At 40.7% G+C, this 16,978-nt stretch overlaps 1 protein-coding gene across 1 annotated transcript in view; it reads left to right on the top strand.

The window, feature by feature from the left end:
• LTK (leukocyte receptor tyrosine kinase) overlaps positions 1 to 16,978 on the top strand; it is a 96,286-nt gene that overhangs the window by 73,031 nt on the left and 6,277 nt on the right. The window contains exons 15-26 of the mRNA XM_083840266.1: positions 97 to 195; positions 707 to 859; positions 1,559 to 1,669; positions 2,317 to 2,503; positions 3,346 to 3,436; positions 6,081 to 6,145; positions 7,698 to 7,827; positions 10,205 to 10,302; positions 13,579 to 13,671; positions 14,271 to 14,372; positions 15,873 to 16,007; positions 16,369 to 16,459. Of these exons, the coding sequence (XP_083696392.1) occupies positions 97 to 195; positions 707 to 859; positions 1,559 to 1,669; positions 2,317 to 2,503; positions 3,346 to 3,436; positions 6,081 to 6,145; positions 7,698 to 7,827; positions 10,205 to 10,302; positions 13,579 to 13,671; positions 14,271 to 14,372; positions 15,873 to 16,007; positions 16,369 to 16,459 (1,355 nt within the window). The remainder of the gene's footprint in view (positions 1 to 96; positions 196 to 706; positions 860 to 1,558; positions 1,670 to 2,316; positions 2,504 to 3,345; positions 3,437 to 6,080; positions 6,146 to 7,697; positions 7,828 to 10,204; positions 10,303 to 13,578; positions 13,672 to 14,270; positions 14,373 to 15,872; positions 16,008 to 16,368; positions 16,460 to 16,978) is intronic.

The raw sequence follows: 16,978 nt of genomic DNA on the forward strand, positions 1-16,978 counted from the left end.
TGACTGCAGGTGTTTAGAAGCAGGAACAAATGTGACACTTCAAAGGCATCACATTTTTGCAGCATTGATCAGCTAACCATACTCTTCTTTCTCCAGGGGGGCATGCCTCTGACAACGATGATATGCTGGCTGGTGGGCAGGATGGCATCTCTTTTGTGAACCCCATTGGAGAGATCTTCTTGCATCCCCTGGCAGGTACAATGCACTTTTACTTCTTCCTCTTAGTTCTTTTCTTCCTCCTTTTCCTTCCCTTCTCTATTTCCTCTTTCCTGCTCCCTCTCCTCCTGCCTTTTCCTTTTATGCATTTCATGCAGGCATATTTCACTCTGCAGGCCAGTTCCTCAGCTGTGGTTATTGTTTTAAATTTGTCTGTAATGCTCTGGGACCTTTTCCCTCTCAATCTCCTAAGCCAGGGGAGACACCAGTCATCCAGTTTAACTGCACATCCTCAGTCCCAGACATTTCAGGTCAATTCACTTCCGGATCTCTCTGCTTGAGGAACACAATTCCTTCTTCCCCACCCCGGATCCCATCAGTTTTTTGACATGTGTCCACAGTATCTGCTGTCCTGGAAAGAGGGAGAGGAGTTGTATGTGCCTAGTCCTTTTTTTCTTTCCTTTCCTTTTTTTTTTTTTTTTTTTTCCTACTGTAAAAAGATGGGAAAAGCTAAGATAAAACTGTCTGTCCTTTCTGATTCTTCATTCAGCCATGGAGAGTCATGGTGAGGTGGAGGTTCAGATCTATCTTAACTGTAGCCACTGCCACTCAGACAACTGTAAGAGGGACCCTGACACCAACCTGCCAGTCTGTCAATGTGAGATAGGGGCTGTGCTAGCCAACGACAATGTCACCTGCACTGGTAAGACGTAGGACTTTTTTTTTTCCCTAATTGGATAATGCTTGTATTCATTGTGTCATCTCTCCTCTTGGCTTTTTTTTTTTTTATTCAAATACTCAATACTGAAAATTCCTGATGTCGTTTCTTTATATGCTGAGCTGCATGTCTATCATGATATACAAAATTCTGGTTTGGATTAGGTGGAAAGTGAAATATTTGTAAAGAAACACAGTGGAAATTTCTTGAATGGGCACAGTGTATCAGATATTTAAGCATAAATACCTTTCTTGTATAATATACCACCTAATGCTGAGGTATTTAAGCCACAAATTACTTCCTTCCACAGAAGTTTCTCACTGTGCCTGTTCGGCTGATGCCTGGTATTCATTATGTTTTTCTGACACAGTCTCTCAGAACTCCAAAGTATCAAGACTGTGGAGAGTTTCAATTTGTTAGCAGTGATGTCATCCATTAATAAAAAAACCTGAGGAATGGAAAAAAGAAACCTGTGTTTTATCAGTTAGATTTCTGTCTTAACAATGTTTTAAAAATGATTTAGATATTTTTTCAAACTCCAGGGCTGACTTTGTGTAATTTTTATAAGATGGTCTGGCCGTGATCTCTGTATTGTTTTCTGAAATAGAAGGAAACTTGACAGGGATTCTTTCCTGCAGCTTGGGTTGTTTCCTGATTAATCCACCTTTATTTTTCTTTTTCCAGTGCCACAGACTCACATCCCAGAGGGACACCTGCCTCTCCCACTCCTCCTAGCTGTGGTGGCTGTGATTGTAGTGCTTGGAATGATCCTCACTTGTGGCAGCCTCTCTATCAGTAAGAAAAACTTATTTCTTATCACCATTTGATTTGGCTGTACCCAACTAAATTAGACAAAAGGGGACCACCCAACCACATGCTGCTACTTCTAATATTTGGAGCCAGAGTGTTTTGGTCTCCCAGGTTGATCAGAGGGATGGAGAGAAAGAAACGATAGGAAATATTACTACCCCGCAGTTAAGCACAAGCATAATCCCAAAGGGCAATGACTGCTCTGTCCTGGTATTTGCTGCAGAGGAAAGCTTGGAAAGCCCTCTTTGCAGACACTTCCTTAGCAGCCATTGCTATATAGACTGAAGTCACAGTCTATAATTAAATATATAACTCATTCAGGGGAGCGGTATGGCTTTTGGGACTCAATAACAGCAAGGTGTCTTGTGGAGCAGCCTTTCCTCAGCCAATGTACAGAGAAGCAGAGGAAACCTAAGTTTCTCCATGATTAGGACTCTGCAGGGACTGTTTGTATATTCAGTATTAAATCGCTACAGGATGTGAAGAGAGTGATGCTGGCAAGCTAAAGATACTTCTTGAGCATTTGTAGTTACTGACTTGGGTTCTTCTTTCTGTTCTGTGTGGCTAGTATTGTATTTTCTCTCCAGGTGCTTATCTTGTTTGTGTATTTATATTTACCTCCCCACCCTCAGTTTATCACCTTAAGAAACAGCAGCTGGAAGGAGCCAGGGCACGACTGCAGAGCCCGGAGTATAAACTGAGCAAAATCCGCACATCAGCCATCATGACAGATTACAACCCTAACTACTGCTTCGCAGGGAAGGCTGCTACTCTGAGTGAGCTGAAGGAGATCCCACGGAAGAACATCTCTCTGCTTCGGTAAGGCTTGCTGCAGGGGCTGCTCTTTGGCACAGAAGAAAGGCACCCTGAACCAAAGGCAGAGGTAGAGCTCACACACTTGTTTTATTCACTGTCAAGCACCCAGAACAAGAAACTGAGGGCCTCCTGGGAAGCACCTAGTCCAGGCAAGGAAAAATGTGATGTGTGACGCTTTCTATGTTCTTTAAAATATTTTGATTCCATAAAGCTCTTAAGCGCAGGTATAAGTTCGTGAGTTTTCTGTTCAACGCTCCCATACAGAGCAGAGGGTATTTCACCTCTCTGTTCTTGTGTGATGTCCTGGATTACACCTCACACCTGGCAGTAGCTCCCTTCCAAATCTATAGCAGTATTTCTTTTTCTGCGTTTCCTGTCACAAGGAAATACACACTGGATTGCTCTTCTATTCCATACAGTGCAGGTCATCTCGATTAAAGCTATAAGCAAAGGAAAATCTTGATCATTCTTATATGTTGTCTTACTCCATCTCCTGAAGAGATCAGCCTGCAGCTTCCGTTATGTGTTGTTTTCCAGTTCTTTCTTGCCTTGCTATTGCCACACCTTGTGTCAGGGCCCTAGGATTGAGGACTGCTTTATTCCATAGAATGTTTTGGGTCGGAAGGGACCTGTTCAGAACCATTGAGGGTCCAACCTCCCTGGTTTAGTGACAGAACCAGAAGATAGTGAGAAGTTATTTTTAGAGGCTTTGAGATGAAAATGGTTATTGATTCCATCTCTTACAGCAGGTTCTATACCTATTATTGGACTGGACAAAAAGAAGGGCTCAGCCAATGCTTGGTACAGGGACACAGTAATATCTGTTCTCTCTCTTTTTCTCCCAGGGCACTAGGACATGGTGCATTTGGTGAGGTTTATGAGGGAACAGTGGTAGGCATTGCAGGAGATCCCAATCCTCTTCAAGTGGCTATCAAGGTCAGTACCCACAAATTTTGTATACAACAATAATTACCAGTAAGAGCCATATTATCTTAATGCCATTCCAGTTGGAGATTCATGCTCATTACTTGTATAACGGCAAACGTGTGTATATGATGCATGTTTCCACACATTGCTACATCTAGAGTTATAAACTTTGATTTTTTAGCTGAATGGCACCAGCAGCAGGTTGAAAGTAAAGCATCTATCTTGTTCACTGCATGCCAAATGCCCATGAGTTGTGATCTAACTAGGATAAGAACCTAAAAAGGGCAATCTCTTTTGTAGCCTCCACCACTGTTGCTGTTAGGTGTTGGACCCGGTTGACCAGGGAGGTGGTGGAGTCACTGTCCCTGGGGATTTTAAGTAAAGGTTGGACGTGGTGCTTAGGGACATGGTTTAGTGGGTGACATTGGTGGTAGTGGGATGGTTGGACCAGATGATCTTGGAGGGCTTTTCCAAACTTTATGATTCTGTGCTCTGGAGAGAGAGAAGCAGTGCCCTCAGATGGGAGGTTAGACTGCTTTATACTGTTAGTTAAAATAAAATAAATCATCAATCATCATAAATAAATATACCTCCCCTTAAATCAACACAGAACCTTGAGTTCACCCCAGCAGAGAATCTGGTCTGCCCCCAGAAATTTAATTCCTTTTGAGGTGGTTGCTGAGAGCCCTTGACGGTTCCACTAGGACAATAGAGCTGCTGTCCTGTGCTTTTCTGCCACAGTGATTTACTGATCCAAATACCTAGGGGACAGAAAAAAGAAAAAAAGAAAAAAAAAAAAAGGAAAAAAAACTTAGGGGAAAAAATCTAACAACAAACAGCATTGTCAGCTGGAAAGGGATTTTTAAATCCTGCACATAAAGAAAACCTGGTAAGTGTTAGTATGAACCATATGTCTGACAGGAAACAATAAATATTTAGAGTAATGCTTGTATATTATTACTTCTGCATTTCAGTTTTTAAGTGTTTTCTCATAAGTTTTTCATTTGACATTACTGTATTACAAAATTTGTATTATTTCACTGTTACATTTCTTTTATACTGAGAGTAGTGTCTGCCTACCACAGATGAAGCTTGCAGGCAGTTTCTTAGTGTTGCATAGTATTAAATATGCTGCTGTGAATATATATTGTGATATCATCCTAATTTTCCATGTCATTAATGGCAAGAGATAACAGGCTAGTTTTCTGTGAAATTACAGCTGTTGCCTCAGGATTTGCCAGTTACTCAGCCCAGAAGTAAAGGATGCTTATAGCCTCCTTTTGTTCTTTTATAAGCTTGTGACTCAGAGGTCTAAATCTACTTCTGTGGGTTCAACCCAAAATGTAGCTTTCATTAATAGAAAGATGTCCTATTGTTATTCACTCTGTCTTTCAAAAACCTCTTAAAAAAAAAAAAAAGGAAAAGAGAAGAGAAAAGAAAATGGATCATGCATTACATGTATGAAAACCAAGAACAAACACTCACAAGTAGTTTTAACTGCCCAATCCAGTTTCACTGTCTGTACTGGAGGAAGTACCGCAGCACGGTGTCCAACAGAAGGAGATCAGTGTGTTGTTCAGCTGTGATAAGCCCGTGAGGATGTCACCAATTTTGCAAATCTCAGCAGTGATGGCCACTTGTAAGGGGCTGTCTGCCTACTTGTTCACCCAGTTCCCTGTAAAGGATGCCCTGAAGATCACCAAAGGCTGCTCTTCTCTCCTGCTGGTAACTGAGAGTACCCATGGGGCCCAAGATGTGGCTGTGCTCATTTTGCATCAAAATAGAGAGCATCAGCCCTAATCTGACTTTACAGAAGAAGCAGGTGCGGGCTATCAATTAATAAAAAATATATATTTGCAATAATACTACACACATTGTTTGTGGGTATTCCACCAATTTATTTAATAGACCAATTTCCACCAATTTATTTAATAGCACTGTCCTATGTGAAGCAATCACTTGTTTTATATAGCAAAATGCAACCATGTCTTCTGTAGCCCAAACTGCCAATGACAAGCACGGGGTCTCCTTGCTGAGCAGCAAACACTGCCCCGCTTTCTGAGTGCAGTTTGGCAACAGGAACTACACGCTGCTGTGGCCAAATCACCCTATAATGCTACAGTGGGCACAGTAGCAGGCACTGCAGCTCCTGATGCCTGCGCTCTCATTTCACGTTTATCAGTGGCAGATGATGTCTAAATCCGCTGGCAGGAGACAAAGCTGTTGGCGCATGTGACACAATTATATAAATCAGGTGGCTGTATGTGTCGTAAGACATGGAAGCATGCGCTGCAGTGTGGACACATAGCAAAAGGAGAATAAATTCACACCTGTGGCTTTAAAGTGTTTATTAACATTTTTGTCAATGTTTTCCTGAAGTTATTTTGCTCCAAACGTAGTTACACATGGTTTACATGCACACACACAAAAAAGCTTCCAAGTAGCTCACCCGTTTCCTGTTCCTTTAACTGACAAATGCAGTTCAATAAACTGGGCACTGAAAAGATGAGGCCTTCCTCATCTTTCTGAAGTCTTTTGTGTTCATGTCACGTGATGTTTCTTTTTTTTTTTTTTCTTTCTTTCTTTCTTGTGCTCCCCCAAATGTTCTCAATTCTTTGGTGGGATGGTCTTCACTTTCTTTACCTCTCAACAGACACTTCCAGAAGTCTGCTCTGAGCAAGATGAGATGGATTTTCTGATGGAAGCACTGATTATCAGGTATAGTTTAAGGTTCTTAGACTGGTGGTGGACGGGGGAAGAGGAGTAATGCGGGTAATGAGAATTATTAGTCCAGTTGCTTAGGTCTGGAAAACAGAAAATCCAGTCTTGTTTTTCACCAGATGACATTTTAGTAGTGTATGAGTTACTGGTTTCAGCTACTTGTGTTCATCTTGAACAAGGTATCTGTGTTTCTTTTGTTGAACATCTCAGCAAAAATTTCTCCTGGTTGGTTCTGCTGGTCATGCTCAGAGGAGTAGAAAGGCACAACATTTTTGTACAAACATGTTCTGTGTTTGAAATGTTTTCCTTTTCAAAGAATCCAATTGCCCTTTTACTAAGTATAAATCATGTACCAAACCTTGGTTTTGCTAAACAAATTATCAATGGTGAAGTGGAAAGCTGACTGTGCAACAGGAAAGCTGAAGATTAGAGCCACCCCTGCAGTGACTCAGAAGACCACGAGAGATAGTACAACACAGACCCTGTGCCAGGGAGGTAGCCTTTTATACTCGGATGCTAGGGCTTAAATTCCCACTACCTATATGCTTCAGGTATTCCAGTCTTGGAATTTACTTCATTAACTCAAATCCACGAGCTTAAAACAAAATTAAAAAAAAAAATTATAGTCAAGGGTGATTGCAAATAATCAGAATTTATCCATTTTAAATTTGGGCAAGATGAAGTTCCTCTTCTTCTCATTACATGGCCCAACTTATACCTGAATGTTCTTTTTCTGCTGCTAAAGCATGATTCAAGAACAAATCTCATTGCATAGTGCCACTTCCTAAAGTCTGAAAGAAGTTTGAGTGGCAGATGAACAGGAGGTAAAACTGATGTTTTTTAAAGCACAGTTTCAGTCAATTATAAAATGCTTTGATTCGTGTAGTAGTACGTGACCCTTTCTCTTCCCTAACTCTTTTCATTCTTAGTTCCTGTATTTTCTGGGTAATGACAGTCCAAAGGAAGATCCTGCTTTCTAATGACTGAGTCTTGCTGAGCTTCTTGACTATCTCAGCTTTCTTTTGTAAGAGGCAGAAAGCCATTCCCTGAGTAGCTGCTGCAGTAGGTATTAGCTGAGCCTCTCTTTTGCAGATACTGAACTGAGTCCACCAAACTGGACAGTCGTGTATTTAAAATAACCAATACTGAAATAAATCCCCCACTTGACAGGGTATTGTTTCACACATGCCAATAATATTTGGATAGTTGAAGAGTTTTGCTTTCCATTCCCCTTCACCTAACCCCCATCCTCCAGTCAGTGCACCTCTTAAGTTGTCTTCACAAACAGAGATCTCTCCTTTACTTTCAGCTTTTCGTACTTTCTATTGAATGTTTTTCATAGGAAAAGCCAGGCAGAACCCCAATCTTGGTTTCATCATAACTAGAGAGGCATTTGGCATCTGAGAGGCATGAGGCATCTAAAGTTAGAATTTGTTTGGTAACTTGCTTCAGTCAGGTCATCAAAGCTCAAGGCAGAGTGAATGTGATGGATGTTGGCCACGTACTAATGTTGTCTCTCTCTTCCTGTTGCTGTGATCTTGTCTTTCAGCAAGTTCAATCACCAAAATATTGTGCAGTGCATTGGTGTTAGCCTACAGACGCTGCCTCGCTTCATTCTGCTTGAGCTTATGGCTGGAGGAGATATGAAGAGTTTTCTTCGGCAGAACCGACCCAGGGTGGTAAGATAATTTCCCTGCTAGGCTTGTGGTTGTTTTTAGTAAGGCTGGTTTTACTTATCTTTATGAATTATATAAAGACACTGAAGCCCAGCAGGGCTATTTCTGTGTCCCAGCTCCTACAAACCTCTGGACACACATCCATTTGCTTGAATTGAGCAAGCAAGGCAGTGAGAGAAAATGAAAGCAGTGCCAGAACTCTAGTCTACAAGTAACTAAGGAAGAAAGAGGAAAGTCCTGTCCTGCTATTCCAGAGTTTTCTGTCAACTGGAGTACAAACAAACGAACTTTCTTTCCTCACTGTCTGCCTTATTTTCTCTGTACTGTGATAGTGTGTGAGGAGCTGAAGTCATAACACTGATACCCAGTAATGGGAATTTGCAGCATTAGGTCCTCTGCAGGTGTACATCAGCATCGTATAGATATATACAAATTTATACTCCCTAAAAAGCTGTGCCTACGTTTAGCACTGTGACAGGGATTTAAATCAATGCAAATGAAATTATCAAGTCAAATCTTTGTGTTTAAAAAAAAAAATTATCTCTGATTTCTAACATTATTGATATCAACCAAGTATAGTGGGTATTTGGAATGAATGATCAATAGCCAATTCCAGATATGTGTTCTTGCTTTTTAACAGTGTGTTTCTGGACAATGAAATGAGTGCCTATCTCTGCTTGAGTGGGGACTTAAAAGTAAAAGCTAGACACGATTCTCTCTCTTTCTTATGTATGTATGTATTTATTTATGAGGTGAAGGAGAGTGACTGGTGCCTCTTGTACTCCCACATCACAGTTACACAGCTTCTCCTCTGCACACACATACACCCCAAATAGTTACAACAATGTATAGCTTCATGTGTATATACTCCTATGCCAGTATTAATATGTTGTTAAAAGATCTAGCTTAATCCCTTCCTCATACAGCAGTAAATATACTAATTAGGCGCACTTACAGTGGTAAAACAGCACCCACGCAGAGGAGTTTGTGTATCTTTAATTCTGCCATTTATAGTGAAAGTGGTACAGTTTCTATGAATAGATAAAGTTTGGGGGAAACATAGAATAATAAATAATCTTCTTTGTATATAAAGCATAGCTGTACTATGAAGAACAGTTATTTCTTAAATATCATGTGAAAACAAACCTGCCAATATGTTAGCTGTTATGTTAGTAGATAGCAAATATAATAGTTGAATTCCCCTCAGTACACCAACAAATGACCCTGTTGTACACCTTTTCTGAAAACAGAACTAGCCCCATCATTAATGTATTTCACTGCCAGTTTCCATGGCTGCAAAGAAAATGCATGTCCATCAGTCTTCTGACAGAGGGATCCCAGAGCAGAGATAAGGTCTTGAAGTCTGTGGTACTGTATCTCCTCCTTCATTTCCTCCCCATTTCCTCAGCAGAAATTCCTGCTTTATAACTATAATAATTCTTCCTGGCAGATATCCAAGAGGTTTGTACAATGACTTGCCTAGCCAATAAAAACAGTGCTCAATGGCTGTAGTGTATGTTATGTGGTTCAAGCATGAGAAATTACAGAGATAACAGCATACAGGAACAAAAGCAGTTTGAAAAGAACAATTTATTTGGTATCTCTCAGGCTTTTGATGAGCAATGTAATATTTTTTCCCCACCCTTCCCAAGAGCAATACAGAAGTTCTTGGAGAAACACCAAGGAAATTTCCCTGCAGGGAAATAAATGACTGTATGAAAATAAGCAGGGCTCCCGGAGAGAGATTTCTTTATTGTTGTTAGTTAAGGAACTGTAGATTGTGAAGGGCTAGTACCAGTCCCAGAGTCTGGTGATAAAGCATCCATTTTCTCCATTTTCTGCATACTGCCCCTGAGGGTATTTATTCTCTGCCCTCCCACAAGAACAGATAAGTTGATGAATGCTGAGTGCTGGTGTAGAGATGTGCATTCGTGCATCTTTACTCTCCTTCTCTCTGAGTTCATTTGCTAATTTATTAACTCTTTAAAAGTGTTGTTTGTTTGTTCCCTCCCATTTCTCTTTTTAAGCCAGTTTATCTTTTGATTTCATAAAGCCCAGCACCACTAGGGAACAGTTCTCTCCCATGCCCTTTACTAGGCTATTCAGGCCAGACCATAAATCTCTCACAAGCTTTTACTCAAGCACTGTGCTCTGGAGAACTGAAATCTTCAGAAAATTTTTGATATAAATAAAAGTTCACTTATTTTCTAACTCTTCATTTTAATTCACTTGTGTTCCTCTCTGTTCCTGACTCATCTAACCTTTCCCCCACCATGTATGTGTATCTCTCCCTTTCCCTTTGCTTCTGAGTATCCCCTGCCTCTACTACATTCTTCTCGTCTACTATTCTTCCCTTACCATTTTGTTTGCTCTTTTCCAGAATCAACCATCCACGCTAACAATGCAGGACCTGCTGAACATAGCTAGGGATATTGCCTGTGGCTGTAAATATCTGGAAGAGAATCATTTCATCCACAGGTGAGGAGAAACAGTCCCTTCCGACGTACATCCCCTGAAAGCATGCTAATTTCTATTGCAATTTCTGTTTGCAGTGCGTTGGTAGGAGTTAGGCTCTGCACCATTCTTAGTACTGTTGGAGAGAAAGGAGTCTTCCCATTTGCAGTGAATGTTTTCAGGTGGTTCAAGTGTTTTCAATTTTCAGGTGCCTACACTGTAGACACGTTTGAAATTATCCCTGTAGTCCACTAGATGGTAGTGTCATTCTGTTAGCTTGTAAAAGAATAAGGTATCATTTCTCTCTTTTCTGATCTGCCTGTCCCATCAGCACAGGGCACCCCATAATATTTGAGCCTTTGTCTACGGTAGGGTAGAGCAGGAATAACAGGAAGAAAAATACCAGAACTCCAAGACTTTCTTCCCAACAGCTGACCTGGTGTGTGATCTTGAGGAGAACATAGTCTGTTCACTCCTTTTTCCCTCCTTTGTTCAACAAGAAAACATTGATATGGTAGGCTTCAAGTATGAATAAAATATAGAAGAGGTAAAGGTTTTTATAGGTGTTTTTTTAAAAATTCCCTGTTGGGTGTTGGACTGTTGTTGCTTTTGATTAAGAATTGTTTCAGCTGATAATGTTCTCAGGCATAGCATGCAACTGAATTACTTACTGCATGCTTAAAAAAATTAACTGCATGCTGAGTTTGGCCTTTGTCTGTAAAGGAAAGGAGAGGAGAGGCCTCCACCCCAGAGGGTTGTGCAGGCTCCGACTAAACCTATGTGCAGCCCGGAGTCATGCAAGCAGAGAACTGATTCACCTCCACAAACAACCATGTGTACGTACACATGGCATTGTACAGAGCAAAGAGGCAAGGGTGGGTAGAGACTGAAGAAATGAAGGGACACAAGTGACAAGCAGCAGTGAGAGCAAAAAGCCATGAGCTTGAGAGATAGGATGTTATGAACTTACAATTAGAGCATTTGAGACAGCAACTGAAAGATAAAAGAAAGGAAAATCTTTTGCCATGTCTGCCACAGGCTTGGGATGTGGCCTCAAGTCAAGGCTCCTCCTCTCCAAATGCCTCAATTCCACACACATTAAAATGGGCATAAGAATATAGTTAATTTAAAGTTTAGCAGATAAAGATTTAGAACCTCACAAACGGTAGTGATTAGTAGTACGTGTAAGTGAAGAAAAGCGCAATGTAAAAGGATTTTGTCTGGGCACAGCTGAAGAAGAGGTGATGGCAGGGGGCCTCTCTTCCTCCCTCCATCTCAGGTGAACCAGGGGGTTGGCTGGATGCAAAGGACAGTGTGTGCTGCGTGTATGGGAAAGCTCTGTGTGTCAGGCTGCCCGGCAGAGCTCTTGTGCTGACAGGTTTCCAAGTAAAGGCTGATGGGAAGAAGGGGCCGTGCGGGTCCCTGAAAGCTGGAAGGCCAGGGCAAGTATCTGGAGAACACAGGGCCTCAGTGCTAGAGAGCCTTTATGAGGGTCACTTCAGGGTGTATCTTAATTTGGGAATGATCTGGCTTGAGAATGACTGGAGGTAACCACTTTAGAAAGAACAATATTATTATCCCATGTACAAGTGTATCTTTTTTACAAATGGAAATGAAAATACACCAGAACTATCAACAGACCAGACACAGTATCTGGTAAAAATCTGAAAAGGAAATAAACAGTTTTCAGTCTCCTTTATATTGGAACAGTAAGTTCCTCTGAAACTGGATTAGAGTTTTCTGTCATAAAAAACCAGCAGTAAGAGCATTCTGCAAATTTTAGCTTTCAGATCTCTGTGTAAGTACACGAGAGAATCTGTATTCTAATTTTAACACCAGAGTTAATCACTTACAGCATTATTTAAAAAATAATAATCCATAATGTGAAAGTAATATCCTTCATCCCCCCACCCACCCTGATCTTACGAATTCATTTTAAGGACCAGTTTTTGCTTGTGCTGCAAGAAGTCAAACAGAAACTCAACAGATATGCTCTCCGCAAGTATTTTATAAAAACAATTTTCATTTCTCCTTTCAGGTAGAAGTTCCCTGATTTTCTTATCATATGTCACTGAGCCCAGTAGTCACCACATAAAGCTTCTAAAATCTGTGTCAACAAATGGAGAGGCCAACTGTATTGCTCAAAACCAGTTTCCATTTCAGGAGAGAAGTGGAAGAAACTAGGGCTTGTCTTTCAACTGGAGCACATTGTGTTCTGAAAAACTCTCTGGCTCAGTTTTATATGGTTAGATTTCTAGTATAAGCAACATGGGAAGGGACTCACTTTGTTCTAGCCAACAGTTCAGTAAATTGGTATAGAAGGAATTTCATTTGGATCTGGTATCGGTATTTGTTAGTGTTGTCAGTATTATTTAGAGTTAATGGATGCGCAATCCAGGGAAGGTTATCAGTACCGGTAAGAGGCATAGTAGAGGGAAACGTAGTGTAGTGGAGTTGTGGAGATGTCACTAAAGGCAGATCTTGTCATGTAAGAGTCACAGATGATGATGGAAGAGAAGGCTAAGCTTGAATTCCAAATCCTGCAGGAATTTTCAAAGCTGGCAGTGGGAAGGAACGTGTGAGTTGTTTGAGGAGCTCATTTTTCTTGGCAGTCAACAGGACCCACACAGTGCTATGATTTTTAATGAGTCCCTTTTCAGAACACACATTTAAAATGAATACAAACCCTTCAGTCATGGCCATGCAGTCATCCCTACTGTTTGCCACAAGCTAAACCTGCATCCAGCAAATGGCTGCTCCCATATGTAGCCTTGCTTGGTTCCACGGGAGACTGCCAGAAGCAACAGAGCAACAATTTACTGAATCTGGTCCCACATTGACTTTTCAAGCAGTTTACTAAGACTTTCTCATAGCATCACATCTGTCACTGATAGAGGCACTGCTGAGAAGCCATTGAAAAACGCTCTTCAAAAAAAAAAAAAAAAAAAAAGAGCATAAAGTCATAATGTGGTTGTCATGGTTGAAGCAAAAGAGGTTGGATTCATGTACCTTCTCTGACACTGACCCTGCTTTCTGCCTTAATGAAAGGTGGTGGTAGTGGGTAATGCTCAGAGAACACTGAATAGAAAATGTAATGCAAATGTAGTTTAATAATTGTGGTTAATGAAAATAATAATGTAATTAGCATTAGTTCTTATTTTTAATAAGGTTCTCTTCATTTGTTGTAAGGATGACTCAACTAAGACTTGCAGGACCGGGTTTAATATTCTTTCTCTATTCCCTTAGCTACTTAAGAGTTTAAAATTGGATTATAATTAATTAATTAATTATTTTTTAAAGAGATATAGCTGCAAGGAATTGCCTTTTGACCTGCACTGGAGCAGGACGAATAGCCAAAATTGGTGACTTTGGGATGGCCAGGGATATTTACAGGTAAGTGAAAGGCTGTTTGTCCTATGAGTAACTCAGTAATCATCATCAATTTCAATGGTTTGAATTGCCTCATGGAATTTGAAGCAGCTGAATTGTCTGTTACATGTCTGAATCTGATTTCCAGTTAACTAACTGGAATTAACAGACTGTAAATTAATATATTTATGCCTACTAGCCAATGTACTTCAGTTGGTTTATTCCAGACTGAACCATAGAGAACACTTAAAACACACATGGATGCTAAACTAAGCACAGGCAAATTTATTGGATAGCTGACCACATATAATCTTAAACTAAAAAATAAATAAATAAATCCATAATTCTAAATTTATGATGTCAAGAAGATTTGCTGTATCAATGCCCTGTGCAAAGCATCAGCAAATTTGATATAGCTATGAACCTACAACATCCTCAGTTTCCACCCCAGCTGCAGCCATGGTATAAAATGCTGCTCAGAAGTACTATTTGTGTTGATGTCTTTGTCTCATTTGGCCCCTGTTGCTGCATCCACTCTCTCCAGCTCCTGTTGCTGTGGTGATAGGATCTTTTATACATCTCAGCCCTTTCAGACTGTGTGGCATGTATTTAATCTTTTCCAGAGCAAGTTATTATCGCAAAGGAGGAAGAGCTATGCTTCCTGTCAAGTGGATGCCACCAGAAGCTTTTCTAGAGGGTATTTTCACCTCCAAGACTGATACCTGGTAACAAATATCTATTAATGAACTCTGCTACTCATTGATAAGGGTCAAGATATTTACTACTTAAGAAAAAATGTCTGCTCAACAGGAACCCTTAAAGATATCAGAATTTCCCATGTCCTAAAAAGGAAAAAAAAGTAGTTATCTTCCCTCTGCACTAAGGATGGCTAAAAAATTCTATGTGAGAATTTAAAAATCTAATGTAAATGGAGGGCACAACAAACAGCCATAGATAAATGCAGAGTATCGTACAAGGGTAATCAAGAAGTACAAAGAGAAGAAAGTTTAGAATCCCAAGAAGTCTCAGTTAAAAATTCAGACAAACACATAAAATACAGGCCAATACCATCACACGCTTCCCTCAGCTCTTAGTATCTGCCACTCAGTTTTTACTGGTGGCAAGGCCCACTCATGCATCTTGTAAATGACTCTCTATACCGTGCAGGATTACTCTTTTGTATCATTTTTTTTCTGTTATATATAAAGTGACAGCAGATTTAAGCAGAAGTCTTTGCTGGTTGCTGAGGAAACAATATTTATATATTGACTCCTCATGCAACCTGATCTTTCTTTAAAATGAGCTCCCCCTCAACAGTGACACATTCATGCCAAGGTGCTGGCGATGGAAGTTTTCCAGTTGCTTAAGAACACCTCTCTTCCTATATAGTAGATTCTTCAATATTTTGAACTGAGACATTACCTTAAATGCCACACTGACCCAGTTTCCTGAAGTTGCTGGTGATGCCAGAAGACAAGGGATTGTGTATCAGAATATAACTGTGAACAGCCAGTACTAAATATTTTGAAGGAAGGTGCTACAGTTTCTGTAATAGGCTGTTAGAAGCAATGTGCATGTTCTGGCAATTTCATCCACCTTTGCAGCAAATACTGACTTGTGAAATTCTGTCCCTACTGAAGTCCTTGCAGAACCCTCTTAACTTCTCCGGGTCTAAGCTGTAAGTTATTTTCAGTGGCACTGCCTAACTGACCTGTAGATGTGGAGGAGAAAAAAAAAATAGAGGAGAGCTACAATATCATAACATAAAAAATATATATTGCTGCCTTTCAACTTTGTCTTGGAGGACTCTGACTCTTGTTTTTATTCCTGAGCACCCTCTCCCCAGACACTGATTCAAACATCTTAAGTCTTTCACAGTAAGGTAAGAACCTCCATGCCAAATGTAATGGTTCTTCTTTTCGGTTATACCATACATAGCAAAGGGTTGTGGCATTTTCTGTTCTAGAAATAACAAATGCAGGAGAAAGAACAACTTCAGAGTTATTCAAATATGCTGAAACCTCTGCAAAGCTACTTTTGGAGCTTGAGCATGGGTTTTGATCTTTTTTTATATTAAGGTTGGCTTATAATCATGTTAATTGCACGTTACTATGGTTGTCCTACAGCTTCAAAAGGTTGTTGTCATTTTACCTACACAGCTTTGTTCCAGGTTTGTGGAGCACAAATGAAACCTAATTGGTACTGTTGGCTGGTTTCTGACACAGGTCCTTTGGTGTGCTGCTCTGGGAGATCTTCTCTCTGGGCTACATGCCCTATCCTTGCAAAACCAATCAGGAAGTGCTGGAATTTGTCACCAGTGGAGGAAGAATGGACCCACCAAAGAACTGTCCAGGGCCAGTGTAAGTATTTCTTCACTCCCTCAAGTTAAGGAATAGTGGATACCAAACAGGTTAGAAGGCAGCTGGACACCTTTGGTCAGGGAATGGTGATTGCCCCAGCTACTACCCAGGTATTACTGCACATCTCTTGAGCCACTGTCTCTTGTACACAACTTAGAACACCACAAGATCTGCTTTAAGTAGTGGTCCCCTAATGACTTGGGATCCAAGGACGCAGAAATGACTTATCTACTTCTGCTCTTCTCCCTAGAGCCATGTACTGAGTGCAGTTCTTCTGGACCCATGATCACTTCATAATGAAACACGTTTTTCATAATTATCTTTCTTAACTGATACTTTTTTTTTCCTCCTTCATTTTAAGGTACCGGATCATGACACAGTGCTGGCAGCACAGCCCAGAGTACCGGCCAAACTTCTCCACCATCCTGGAAAGAATCAAGTATTGCACACAGGTATTGGCCCATGGTAGCCGTATGGATGACAATCCACAGAGTGCCAGGCATCCAAAGGCACTAGTATTAGTGCACTAAAACAAGATTATGACTCCTGACAGACTGATCTAATTGCTTTCCCAACTGTGATGGTGCTATTGGCTCACCTGCTCTTTTCACTTATGTTTTGATGTATCCTAGCTCTCCCATCTACAACATATCCAAAATGAGTGTATATTGTACGGAGTGGCTAGTTCCAGCTCTCAGCTTGTTCAGTAGCAAAACATTCTCCATTTTGTGATGGAAAGGTACTCATGTCTTTCAAGGTCCATATTCTGACCTTGTCTAGTGCTGCTTGAAAGCCATGGCTGAACTGGTACGGGGGTGAGGGGGAGATGGCACAGTGAGTTCACCATCTGGTAGCATTTTACAGCTAGACTCCTGGATCCAACCTGCCTGAGAACATTACATACCTGGTGACCCCTAGCCTAGCTGCTGATTCCAGTAAAGTACAGCTGCTGTTCAAAGGAAGCGCATAAA

Source organism: Anser anser, assembly GCF_964211835.1.
Source record: "Anser anser genome assembly, chromosome: 5".
Classification (NCBI taxonomy): Eukaryota; Metazoa; Chordata; class Aves; order Anseriformes; family Anatidae; genus Anser; species Anser anser.